This window comes from Bos grunniens, chromosome 6 (assembly GCF_055505025.1).
Source record: "Bos grunniens cultivar Pamir isolate PY7600 chromosome 6, Bosgru_T2T1.0, whole genome shotgun sequence".
NCBI lineage: Eukaryota > Metazoa > Chordata > Mammalia > Artiodactyla > Bovidae > Bos > Bos grunniens.
Window position 1 is genome coordinate 3294223 of NC_141170.1, and position 13174 is coordinate 3307396.

General features: G+C 61.1%; 1 protein-coding gene across 5 annotated transcripts in view; it reads right to left on the reverse strand.

Annotated features, from left to right (window-relative positions):
* Positions 1–13174, reverse strand: part of SH3TC1 (SH3 domain and tetratricopeptide repeats 1) — a 62765-nt gene that overhangs the window by 28982 nt on the left and 20609 nt on the right. For 2 of the 5 annotated variants that reach the window (XM_086407432.1, XM_086407438.1), the window contains one exon: positions 3839–4040. In XM_086407432.1, the coding sequence (XP_086263558.1) occupies positions 3839–3992 (154 nt within the window). In that variant the 5' untranslated portion in view covers positions 3993–4040. Of the gene's footprint in view, positions 1–3838; positions 4041–10546; positions 10781–13174 lie in introns of those variants that run through there. The other 3 variants (XR_015166070.1, XM_086407431.1, XM_086407433.1) reach the window with 3 other exon arrangements.

Sequence of the window (13174 nt, forward strand, 5' to 3'; positions counted from 1 at the left end):
AGAATCCTCCTGCAATGTGGGAGACCTGGGTTCGATCCCTGGGTTGGGAAGATCCCTGGAGAAAGGAAAGACTACCCACTCTAGTATTCTGGCCTGGAGAATTCCATGGACTGTATAGTCCACAGGGTTGCAAAGAGTCAGACATGACTGAGCAACTTTCACTTCACTTCAGCCTTCTTTAGGGTCCAACTCTCACATCCATACATGACTGCTAGAAAAACAGCTTCAACTGTGTGGACTTTAGTCAGCAAAGCGACGTCTCTGCTTTTTAATACGCTGTCTGGGTTGGTCGTAGGTCTTCTTTGCTGTGTTTAGTTGCTCAGTCTTGTCTGACTCTTTGCGATCCAGTGGATTGTAGCCTGCCAGGCTCCTCTGTCCATGGAATTTTCCAAGCAAGAATACTGGAGTGGGTTGCCATTTCCTTCTCCAATAAGACTTCTTTGGGGGCCTCTATCCTCCTGACCACAGAGGGGAGGTGACATCCTGGGGGAGCGCAGGGTCTGGGCAGACGGGGTTGCACCCTCATCCAGCTCCACCAGCCACTAGCTGGGGGGCCAAGGGTCCTCTCGGTCTTGTGAGGTCAGTCCTCTGCTGGCGGTCCCTGGACTCCAGCCCCCAGACTCGAGGCCAGCTCCCAGCTTGCATCTTGGCTAGAGCCCCCATCCCTGCCCTGCACATATTCCTCATCTGTAAAATGGGATGAGTGACCGGAACCTTCAGATGGAGGGTGATCTGATCCAGAGACACCTGTGGGTCTGAGAGGGGTCGTGAAACCTTGGTGAGGCCTCCTCATCACCCCAGGGGTGTCCCGGCTCAGTGCTGGGGTGCTGCCCATTGACCTTGGACCAGGCAACATGACCGGCTCGTTCCTGCTCTCTCCCCACCTGCGTCCACCAGCCCCAGGCCTGTGTGGTCCGAGCCCATTTCCGGTCCTTGCTTTCTCTGGGTCTCCAGAACAGGGGCTCAGAAATGCCTGTCGAGTCCAGATAAGCACATGGCAGTCTGATCTCGGCTTCAGACTCCATCCTCCCACTGAGCCCGGGGCTCCCTGAGGCGTGGCCGATTCCAGGGCTGGGGCAGGGAGAGCAGAGATGAGACGTGAGCGTCCTGGGGCCCCAGAAAGCAGGTGGTGCCCACAGGATGTTGGAGACGTGTCACAAGACCAAATCAGGGGCCATTTGAACAACAAAATAACTAAGGACAGCAACCGATAGAGTCCAGAGAATAAAATAAAGCCTGTCCACGCTAAAATAAGTAAGTGAGCAACCAGGGAGAGGGGACAGTTCTTCGCTTCAATGAAGGTCAATTAGAAAGAATGTAGAAAAATGCAGCATTAGAAAGTCAGCATTGAGCAACCGTTTTCATGGCTTCCCTGGTGGCTCAGACAAGGCTTGCAGTGCAGGAGACCTGGGTTTGATTTTTGGATCAGGAAGATCCCCTGGAGAAGGGAATAGCAACCCACTCCAGGATTCTTGCCTGGAGAATCGCATGGACCGTGGACCTGGCAGGCTACAGTCCATGGGGTTGCACAGAGTCGGAAACGACTGGGCGACTAACATAGGCGAGTTCGGAGGGGGACAGAATAGTCACAAAGTTCCCACAGGCTCCTAACGACAAGAGGGAAGACGGATGACTCTGACAGAGGTGTTTACATGGTCAAACATCCCCTTAATCAAGTGAGCGACGTGAGATGTGAGCATCACCAGGGCCCAGACCCACGGACATTGAGATGGACCGAAGGTACTGGGCATTTCTGCCCGAAGCCCCAGCCTGCCGACCTGAAGGATCACCCGTCTCCACACTGCGGCAGCTTCTACAGGACCGCCTGGAATCTTCAAAGTACCAGCCGCCAGGTTAAGAAGCTCCAGGCACACACGGCCACAGAACGCAAAGCCTGACCAGGGTTTTGTTTGGTGGGAAGGAGGTTACGGGACAGATGGCTGGATTGCAGCAAGGTCTGTTTTCAGGTTGTCTAAGCCAGAAAAGTGAGTTTGGAATCATCTCACTGTGAGGCTGCACGAGCAGGTGCTGGTTTTAGGAAAGACACCAAGCAATGGGGGAGGAGAGGAGTCATGTCTGCAGTGGACCCCAAGACCGTCCTGGAAAAACATAACACCTGCCTGAGTGCAGAGAGAGAGAAGGCAAAGTGTTAACATCCGAGGGGTCTAGGCGGGGTGTGTGCACGTGCTCAGATACTCAGTCATGTCTGACTCTTTGTGACCTCATGGCCTGTAACCCTCTGGGCTTCTCTGTCCATGGATTTCTCGGGTGAGAATACCGGAGTGAGTTGTAAATTCCTCCTCTAGGAGATCTTCCAGACCCAGGCATCGAACCGCATCTCCTATATTGGCAGGCGGATTCTTAACCACCGGGCCACCAGGGAAAACCCCCTGGGTGGGCTAAGTGAGAATTCTTTGTATTGTTTTCTTGTAAATTTGTTACCCGTTTGCAAAAGAAGCTGAAAAAGGTAAGGGGTCTGGGTAGACGTGGTGAGAGCCCACTGGCCCCTTGGCTGCTTGGGGCTGGGGAGCCTGGGAAGACTGTGGGGGGCTCCCTGGTCCCGCTGCGGGGGCTCCTAGACCATCCTGGTGCTGGCAGATGCCAGCTGTGCTGTGGGGCTGCAGGGGCAGGAAACACCGGGCTTGTGGTCAGAATGCCCCTGGCTCGGTCACAGCGCCGGGCAGCAGAAATCCCGTGCTCTAGGACTCACAGCCCCTCGGGCGCTGGGCTGCCTTGCAGAAGGCTAGAATGGCCCACGTGTTTCCGCCAGGACCCAGCCCCTCTGTCTCATGCCATCGAGCTCTGGGCGGGGCCAAGATCCCATGAGATCCCAGGGCCAGGCCCCCACCACTTCTTGGAGCCCCTCTTCTGGGCCAGGCAGGTGTCTGACCACAGGAGTCAGCACCCTCGATGGCCGCCCCCCTTGCTATCTCCATTTACACCCCGAAGAACCAAGAGAACAGGAGTGAAAACACCTCCAGTCACCAAGCACGCACAGTGTCAGGCTCTGGGCCTGCTGCCAAGCATGCGGTTTTGTTGCCATTCTCCCAAAGCATTGATCATTAGTCAGATACTCACTGGGCACCTGCTGAGTGCCAAGCCCTAGAGCCTCTGTGGGCGACTTAAGCAGGTGACCGGGGTGGAGGTGAGGATCTGACGACGGGAAGATGGGGGAAGGACGGGGGACAGGCTGCCCCTGGCTCGGGGCCTTCCTCCCTGTCCTTCCCTTCCCTCCTCCAGTTCTAGAGACAGGGGCCCTGCAGACCCCCTAGGCCACCCCTCAGGTTTCCAAGTGGGGACACTGAGGCCCGCGTCCAGCAGCGGTCCAGGGGCAATCAGGACGGGAACCAGGGCAGCCCAGCGGCAGCCCAGCCTGAGTCCAAGCCCCTCTTGCGCACACCCGGGCCGGTCGGGTGGGAGTCAGAGGCGCCTCTCTCCTCGTCTCAGCCCGCTTCCTCTCCTTCCAGGAAGTAATCCTGCCCAAGGCCTGGCCCAGACACTGCTCCTTGCCACCCCCCACCCTGGGCTGGGTCTGCCCGCTGGGAGGGAAGGAGGGACACCCCACCCTGAGTAACCCCGGGGGTTCACAGCCAAGGACAGAGCGGGACGGTGGGAAAGCAAAGTCGTACGAGAGCTGTGACCTCATGCGGGGCTGTGTCCCTGGAATCTCCAACCCCTGTCCCCCTGTCGCGCCAGTTTATCGCTGACGTGACCCTGGAGAAGCGCGAGGTGGGCCCGCATCCCTCACAGACACTCTCCATCAACACGGGCGCTGACGGCGCGGACGCCCGGCTCCGTCCCAGGGTGGGTGGGGGGTGGACCCGCATGGTGCACTCACCCCCTCGGACGGTGGCCTTGGCCTCCTCGGGCCGTGGTCGCTCCCAGCTGACAGACGTGCTCTTGGCCACTTCCCGGACTCCATGGTCGCCACTGCCCCCCCAGGGCCCCGCGGGCCCATTGCCCCTGGGGGCTGGCTCCTCTGGGCCCTCCATGGCTGGTGGCGGCCTCACTGCCAAGGGCTCAGCATGCCAGGCTGGACTCTGTGGGGAGAGCAGAGGGCAGGGATCAGCAGCAGTCCTGGCCTCTCTGGGCGGCCGGGATCAGCGTGGATGCTGCCCACGAGTTAGGGCACAAGAGGCGAGCGGCCCTCTGCCTTGCCTGGCGGGCTCCCAAGCACCTCCCCGGGCAGGGCCTCCTCCCCGAACAGCACAGTGTCACCCAGAGCAGACTCCGTCGGGGGTGCGAGCCTACATCTGCTTCCAGCTAGAGGGCCCTGTGGGCAGTGGGGTGCCCGTTCTTGCCCATCACAGACCCGAGGAAACAGCTCAGAACCTGGTGGGTAGAGGCTGCTTAGAACCTTTCCACGAGTGCCTGGACAGGGACACGACAATGAACATGTGGAAACAGGGGACAGAACAGCTGTGCTCTTGGGACACTCCAGGACCCAGGGGTGTAGGGGTAAGCCCACCATGCCTCCTACCCGGCGAGGGCTGGGATGGACAGACCGCCACCCCGGGAGATGGCACGCTTCCCATGGGGCTCAGCGGCGCTGTGACTCCAGCCTTGGTTTCCAGGGGTTCCTGCTGCTCCTTATCACTAATCCCAAGGCTTGGGGGGTCTACCACTAAAAGAGGCCTGCACCCAGCAGAGCCCCTGGAAGGAACTCAGGAAATGGGCCGGGTCCAAGGCTGTCCCCAAGACAGGAGGCAGCGGGCAGCAGAAGGCAGGGAAGGAGGAAATGGCCAGGGAGGAACTAGAGACTGTTCCCCGCGCCCGGGCGCCCTGGGGCCTTCCCCAGGCAGTGGGTCATCGAGAGAGGGTGACTTCCCTAGTGGTGCCGTGGCTAAGACTCCACTCTCCCAGTGCAGGAGGCTCAGGTCCAATCCCTGGTCAGGAAACGAGATGCCGCAGGCCGCAACTTAGAGTTTACATGCTATAACTGAAAGATACTATACGCTGCAGCCAAGACTCGGAGCAGTGAAGTAAATATTTAAACATACATAAAAATAAAATTTGAGGGGAAAAAAAAGATAAGTGAGGGTCTGCACAGGTCAGGGCTTTTGTCACAAATCTGAGGACAGAGAAGGACACGGAGCCGCTTCCAGGCCTGGGAAGGAGAGGCAGACGCCCCCCACCCTGGTGCAGCCGCAGGGATGCGGGGCAGCCACGCCCCCTCAGCTTCTGCCTCGGGAACGAGGGAAGGAGGAGCGGCCCTGCTCAGCCCTGTGCAGGGTGGACGAGAGCAAGGCCAGGAGCCCCAGGCAAGGAGCCCGTCTTCTTGTGGAGTCTGCTGCTCTCTGATGACGGGCGGGGGGAGCTCCATCCCAAACCCCGAGCAGGGCAGCAGGAAGTCTGTGCACAGAGCAGGACACGCAGAGATGGGAGAGCACACTTCTGAGACCCTTCCTGGGGCGACACTGCCAACTGAAGAGCAGCCTGGACTCCCCCAGACCCTCCACCTCGGGGTAGGTGCTAGGGCGGGCCCCGCCCCTGGAGACCCAGAGAACGCCAGGCCAGCAGCGTGGGACTCAGAGCCCAGACGGGCCCACCAGGGCGGGGCCCCAGGAGCCCCCGGCCGGCCTCCCAGCTTCACCTGGGGCCCTGCAGCAGAGGACGGGAGGGAGACGAGGAGGCTGACAGCAGCGTCACCAGGTCGCCACAGGGGCTGGGGGAGCCTGGGGCACAGGACATGGGGCCTGGGCTGTTCCAGATTCCGGGGCAGGGCGGGGGGCGGCGCCCAGGGCACTGAACTCTCCATAAACGCAAAGAGGAGCCAGCAGAGCGCTTTAAGCGAGAGGACTGCGTTTCATTCCTTGAAATGTCCATTCCTGAGTTTGGGCAGAAAGGACAGAGGAGGAGACGCTGGAGGTGGGACCTGTGAGGGGCCTTGGGTTCATTTACCGCCTCGGATTGTCAACAAGATCGGGGGGCTGACCTCCGTTAGATCCAGCGCAGACTATTCTCAGAATTGCGGGCCTCAGACTGTTCCGGGACAGCGGAGATTGTCTGCAGGCTCCAAGAGGGCATGCAAGAATTTGTCACCACCTGTATGCACCAGGCTTCTTGGCCAGGTTCCCAGTGGGGAGAGTGCATTGCCCTCCTCTACAGATGGGGGACTGGGGTGGGCTTGGAGGGGTGGGCAACTCACCCCCTACACACACATGCGCGTGCACACGCATGCACACGGACCCACACCCACATGCATGCACACACACGTGTGCGCACACGTGTACACAGAGACACGTACATACCGGCACACATGCACACACGTGTGCACACACATGCGCGCACACACACACACAAACACTCTCACATTAACACTCTCTCACTTACCCCCACACGTATCCCGTCAGTGCCCACATCCTTGTCTTTAAAAGGCAAACAGAGGCGCTCACACCAAACCCACAAGCTCCCCCCACCAGGTGAGGGTTCTCACGGGATGCTACCCCCGGAGCCTTGGAGACATTCGGCGTGGGCTGAGGACCGTCCCACCCTTCTGGGGGAGTGGGCAGGGGGCAGGCGGTGCCTGCAGGCCCACTCCTCCCTGGGCACTGCTGCTGTCCCCCAAGAACCGGCCTTGACCCTGAACTCACCCCCTGCAGTAGGCTGGGCCCAGGCGTCTTCAGCGTCAGCTCCGCCTGCAGGGTGGGCGGGGGAGGTCGAACCCCACACTTGAAAGCCTTTGGTTGTTTTTCAACAGACCCTGCTGACCCCTGCCCTGTGGCCAGCTCTGTGCCAGGCAGGGGCGAGGGGCACAAAGGAAGGTGACCCAGGCCTGCTCGAATGGGGGGGGGGTCTGGACACAAATGTGGCAGTGTTGGTTCCATGGGGTACATTCTGGGAGTGGGGGAGAGAGTCTGCTGACCCCACAAGTGGAGGGAAGGGAATCTGACCATTGAGAAGGCCTGGGGGAAGCAGGACCCGTGAGTGACGGGGAGCCGTGCAGAGAATTGGAGGGCATGGAGTGTCGGCCGTCCATGGAGGCAGGCCAGCAGAGCTACGGGCCACCCCAACAGGCCAGTGTGGAGCAGGGGAGTCGTGGGCACCTCTTGAAGGCCACGTAGCCGTGCAGCTGCTGAGCAGCAACTGGGGCTCTGAACCCTCGATCCCAGAGGAAGAAGACCCTACGTCGGTCCATCCTCATGGACCCGACGCACGGGGGCATGAGCTCAGAGCTGCCCTGACCACCCTGCTCGCTGGCCCTCAGGGATCTGAGGAGGGGGCTCCTGCAGGACCAGTGCCTACACCCAACACTCCCAGACCATCCCCAACACCCTTTCATCAGTGGTCCCCAAAGCCTCTGGGTATGACCCTTGTGGGCACCCTTCTGACGGCAACTCAGGGAAACTGGCTCACATCCTGGGGGGTCTTGGAGCATCAAGGGGGTGCCTTGGCCCACAGGGGTTTCGCCAGGCCAGCTGCCCCCTAGACCCTCTATTCCCCTACACAAGACGAGAGAGCTCCCGGGCTGGGGAGGCCTGCTTCAGCTCATCCCAAGCTTGCTCTGATTCCTTTTCTCCAGAACCAGCTTCACTCCTCTCATGGATTTAACACAAGAGTAGGAAAGGCCATGTTTCAGGCAGGCATTACCCTGGTCCCCCTTTGTCTGCCTCTGAGCTGTAGAGAAAAGCAGGGCGTAGGGGGCTGTCTGGCTGTGACCCAACCACCTCTAAAGGCCAGGGGCCAGGCCAAGGGGCACCCGGGGATGCTGGCACCCTTGTAGGCAGCCCCAGGGAGGAGGGGGCAGGCTGGAGGCGGCCCCTTGTCCAGCGGGCACAGCTGCGTGGCCCCTCGGGCTCTGGGACGCAGCCTTGTTGCAGAGCTCTCCAGCCACCTTGGGTCAGTGACCAGCGTCGTTTCAAGCTCCTCTGCCTTGTGTCCCCATTTCCTGCTCCCGGGGGCCGTCCCCCCCGACCCCGTCACACACGAAGACCTCTAGCCTCTTTCAGGAGGCAGTGCCGTCCATCTGATGCCCGCCCCTACCCCTAGCCTAGCCGGCCCCTGTCACCCTCCCCTCCTGACTCTGCACACAGCAAGCCCACACCTCTCCTTGAGGTCCCCTGGCCACAGGGTGGTGGGGACCAGGCCACCATCCGCCCTCCTCTGCTGTCCTGCAGCATCTCGGGAGGGCATGTGGATCCGTCATCCTGCTCGGGTCCTGTTTGTGGAGTCTGTCTAGCCTCCACCTGGGGGGCCTTGCCCTCCACTCTGCTGCCAGGCATCTGGCTCACACAGCCCACATCCAGGGCATCTCTCTTCCCCAGCCCCTGCCCTCCTGTCCACCGAGAAGTCAGGAGCAGCCCACCGGCGCTTGCATCCCAGGCGCACGGGCCTGCCCGCAGCAGCTCAGGGACAGTTTTCCGAGAACAGGGAAGGCTCTGGGGCTCAGGGGACTTCCCACCTGCTCAGCAAGGGGCCTGCCGCTGACAGTTGTAAGCCGGGGGTTCCTAGTCATGGCCCGCAGGAGGAAGTGTGCTCTGTCTCCCCAGGGAGGGTCCTAAAATAGCACTGCTCAGCCGGCAAGGCTGCCCATGTTCCCGACTGCATCTGAACCCATCCTGAACAAAAGCCTCGAGGACCACGCAGACCTCGCCACCTCCCCAGGAAGCATCTGTTCAGGGTTGTCTGGGGACCTCAGTACAGAAGGTGACCAGCGCCCCCCCACATTCACGCCCACCAGTGACCTCAGATTTGGTGGCCTTATTCGGACACGGGATGAAGTTAAGATGCGGTCACTGGGGATGTCCCTGCTGGCCCAGTGGCTAAGACCTCGCACTCCCAGTGCAGGGGGCTCGGGCTGGATCTCTCCCTGCTCAGGGACCAGATCCCACATGCCGCAACTGAGTCTGAAGACCGCAACTGAAGATGCTAGAGAGCCACAGCTGGGACCTGAGGCAGCCAAATAATAAATACTAAAAATAATAGTAATAATAAGATGCGATCACACTGGGCTGGAGGGCCCTCTGTGTAGGGTCTTTGGAAGAAGAGGAGGAACACAGACACAGCGGGCCCCGGGTGAGGATGGTGGCAGAGAGCAGGGTGACGTGCCCACGAGCCCAGAGATGCCTGCAGCCTCCAGGAGCCGAAGGACCCTCCCCCAGGGCCCTCTGCCCACCCCGGGGCTTCAGATTTCCGGCCTCCAGAACCAGGGGAGAATGAACTCCTAGCATTAGAAGCCCCCGCTTGTGGCCCTTCATACAGCAGCTCCAGGCCAGCCGTCGCCCCGGGCCCCTGTGCTTCCCTTCTCTGCTGGGAAGCGGGCGTTTCGGGAGGAGGAGTAAGTGACCTCAGGCGTAAATACTGGCTGGGGACCCGACACAGGAAGCGGCGTCGCTGTCGGGAGCCACCACCCTGCACAACTGAGTATCCTCACTCTGTCCTCGTGACGCCCGGGGGAGCGTGATGGGCCCATTTCACAGAGGGGCCATCGAGGCTCCATGAGCAGCTATGCTGACTCAGACCGGCCTGGGATGGGGGGCGGGGGGTGCTGGTGGGATTTGAACCCAGGTGGGTCCAAGTCCAGCCCTTCACATCCACCCTGAACCTGGGCACACCCTGCCTCTGGCCCCCACACTGCCTCCACCCATGAGTTCAGCCACAGCCCCCCACCCCCGCTGGGGGAGTCACACCCAAGTGATCAGCAGCACTAACTCCTCCCGGTGTCACTCCCCAATCTGTCATCTGTGTGAAACCAGACGGGGCTTGGGGCCCCCAGAGGGGTCACTGCAGGTGGGGAGAGGGTCTCCGTGATGTGCCAGGACCACATGCCCAGGCCAGGTGCTTAGTCGCTCAGTCGTGTCCGACTCTTTGTGACCCCACGGACTGTAGCCCACCAGGCTCCTCTGTCCACAGGGATTCTCCAGGCAAGAATACTGGAGTGGGTTGCCATGCTGGGCTCCAGGGTCTCTTCCCCACCCAGGGATCGAACCCAGGTCTCCTGCATTGCAGGCAGATTCTTTACTGTCTGAGCCACCAGGGAAGCCCCTGGCACTAAAGGGCCTGGGTCAGGGTCTCCCTAGAGCTGTCCGGCCGGGGTTTCCAGTTAAGTCACCCATCCCATTGGTTGATGGAGAGGAGGCCCAGGGCGGTGACCTCAGAGTGGCCAGGTCACAGCTGCAGTGCCACCCTGGTCTGGTACTTATGGTGTCTGCCAGAGGTGGCGCCAACCCAGGGTGGGGGCCCACTTGAGGCCCCCTGGGCCTGGAACCCTGCTTGCTGGCAACACAACTCCTGTGTCCTGGCCAGACCCTCGGGATGGGTGTTTGGGTGGCCAAGGGGAGGTGGGGTCAGGTGAGATCTCAGAGCGGCGGTGCTTTTGCAAAACCGACATCATTACTGGAAAAATAGCTGTCGGCGGGCACGGGGCCCTCCCGGAGCTCCACCAGCCAGCGCCCACGGCCTTCTGGGCTCTCCAGATACCAGTTCTGTTCCCTCCCAATCCTGAAAGCTCAGAAAACTCTCCAAGAAAGTGAAAAGCAAGAGGTGGCTCAGATCCACCTGTGGCAAGACCCAGGTCTGTGGACAATGCCTGCTCGTCTGCCCTCACCTGCCCGTCCAGAACCCCGTACCTGCGCCCCGCTCTGTAGGACAGCGGGCACCAGATGGCCGCTCCTGGCTCCTCGCTGGCGGGCCCCGCAGGCCGTCTCCGCCACCCACAGCCCGTTGGACTGCACAGCGGCCGCCACCGCCCCCTGCTTCCTGCCCCACTTCCTCTCTGCGTCTGGGCCCGGCGAGAGGCAGGCCTGAGCTGCTGCGCCGCCTCCCAGGGCTGGTTGATCATTAGCTCTGGCCTGGGCCAGCTCCAGGCCCTGACCGGCTTGCCCGTTGCCTGGTGCCCAGGCTCGGAGGTGGAGGTCAGGGGCCACCGAGGCTCCCGCCTCGGCTGGCAGGATTGGGGAAGTCGGACAGCTGCCCTGCCAACCTCAGCCTTGCTCTCTCTTCCTTTTCCACTTACTGTGCACACACACACGTGCACACATTTACATGCACACATTTACATGCACACACGTGCACACACTTATACACAAACATTGGTGTACACGTGCACGCACACACAAATGCGCACTCGTACATGCACATGTTCACACACATGTGCACACACAGGTGCACACACTTGCACACAGACATTCGTGCACATGTGTGCGCACAAACAGATGGGCACACATACATGCACGCGTGTGCAATACATATGTGTGCACATGCATGCACAGATACACGTGCACCCATGTGTCCACACATGTGTACACAGACAGACACGTGGTTTCTCCCCACTGCTGCCCCACCCGGTGACACAATCAATGGGAACACATCCTGGGGAGGGCTGGGGGTCTGCTTACAAGCTCTCCTTCCTTCCTGGTCTTCTCACCAGCTCCAGGCCCAACTGGGTTTGAGAGCAGGGGTTTGAGCTCGGGGGGCAGGGCTGGGTTGCCAGGCTGTCCGACAAGCAGCAAGAACTGAACTGGGGTCAGCCCCGGCCCTACCCTCCCATGGGCTCACAGAGGCAGCGGGTAGGCTCCGGTTGCTGGCCCCAGCTCAAACCCAGGAGGCCACCTTCTCCACCCCAAGCTTGGGAGAGGCATGGTTTGGCTTTCCGACCAGGAACAATATCTAAGTTAAGTGCTAATGTGCCCATTTCACAGACAGGGAAACTGAGGCTCAGGAGATGCCGTGTCCAAGGCTGGTGACAACTAGAGGGTGAGTGGGGAACCAGGCCTGACGGACACTGCGATCCCCTGAGCACGGTGCCTAACCCCGGCACTGCTGGTGTTCAGGGCGCTCGCTCTTTGTCCTGGGGTCTGGGCAACATCCCTGGCCTCTGTCACTAGAAGTGGCCCCAAGGTGACAACCACACCTGTCTCCAGACACTTGCTCCTTGGGGGCAGTCTCATTCAGGCTGAGATCCGCTCTGAGCCCAAAGCGGGCTGTTTCTGGTTGCCCCCCTCCCACGCCGTCCACCTTTATCCAATCAACTCCTGGTGTTATGCATGGTCACCCCAAAGTCACAACCTCCCCTCCCCAGTGGGCCAGAGCTCAAGCGTGAGGGGCACAGCCGGAGACACCATGGGTGTGTGGCCGCCTCACGCTGGAAAGGTCCCTGCCGAGGGCCACTGTGAAGCCTCAGCCCCTCAACGGGCAGTGCTGGCCACTGGGGGGACCCCAGCAGGCCCGGGCCCCGTGCTCCGGCCCCTCACACCCCCAGCCCAGCCCGGGCCCAGGCCACACACCGCCGACATGCTCGGTGACCCCGAGCCTGGAGGCAGAGGCTCCAGGGGGCCATTTTCACAGTCCCCCCTGACGCCAGGTGGAATAGCAGGGGAGGGTTTCACATCAACCGTGGGCCCTGGGGACCAGGAGGCTCCAGAGCGGAGGGGGCAGCTGTTCCCCCAGCAGCTCGCCTTCCCCCCAGGGAGCATGGCCTGTCGGAGCCCTGCCAACCTCTCTCCTCCCCTCTCCTGCCCTCTCCGTGGAGCAGGAACAGCAATCTTTCTAGTCGTGACGGTTGCGATGTGAGCGTCCAGGGAATGCTGTGACAAAGTACCCCAGACCGGGCTTCTTAAAACGGCAGAGGTTTATTCTCTCGCAGCTCTGGGGCCGCAGTCAGCCAAGGTGCCGGCAGGGCCAGGCTCCCTCTGGCTCCGGGGAGCCTCCTTCCTGCCTCCCCCAGCTCCTGTGTCTCCAGACTGTCCTGGGCCTGTGGTCACGTCACCCCACCCTCTGCCTCTGCCATCACGCGGCCTCTCCCTGTGTGTCTCCCTTGCTCCCACTTGGAAGGACGCTCCGCACTGTCTCCGGGGCCCTGCAAGTCATCCGGGTGGATCTCACTTTGAGATCCTTACACGGATCGATCACATCAAGACCCTTTTTCCAAACAAGGGCGTGTTCAGAGGTTCTGATGGATGTACCTGCGGAGGCTGCCCTCCTGCCCAGAGTGCTAGACGCGCACGGGAGTGGGGAACAGGCCGGGGACACGAGTTAGTGTTTGGAGCACCCGCCTGCCTGACCACAGTGCTCTCCCTGCGGGCTGCCTGACCTCAGCAACCTGCAGTCTTCCAAGACCCCGCTCTCCTGCCCACCCCTCGGGCCCCATCACGCCCTGAAGGCCCTCCTCACCTGCCCTCTTCCTCATGACACCGGCCTGTCGACCTCCCCAGCCCGCCTGCCTCCCCTTCACGGG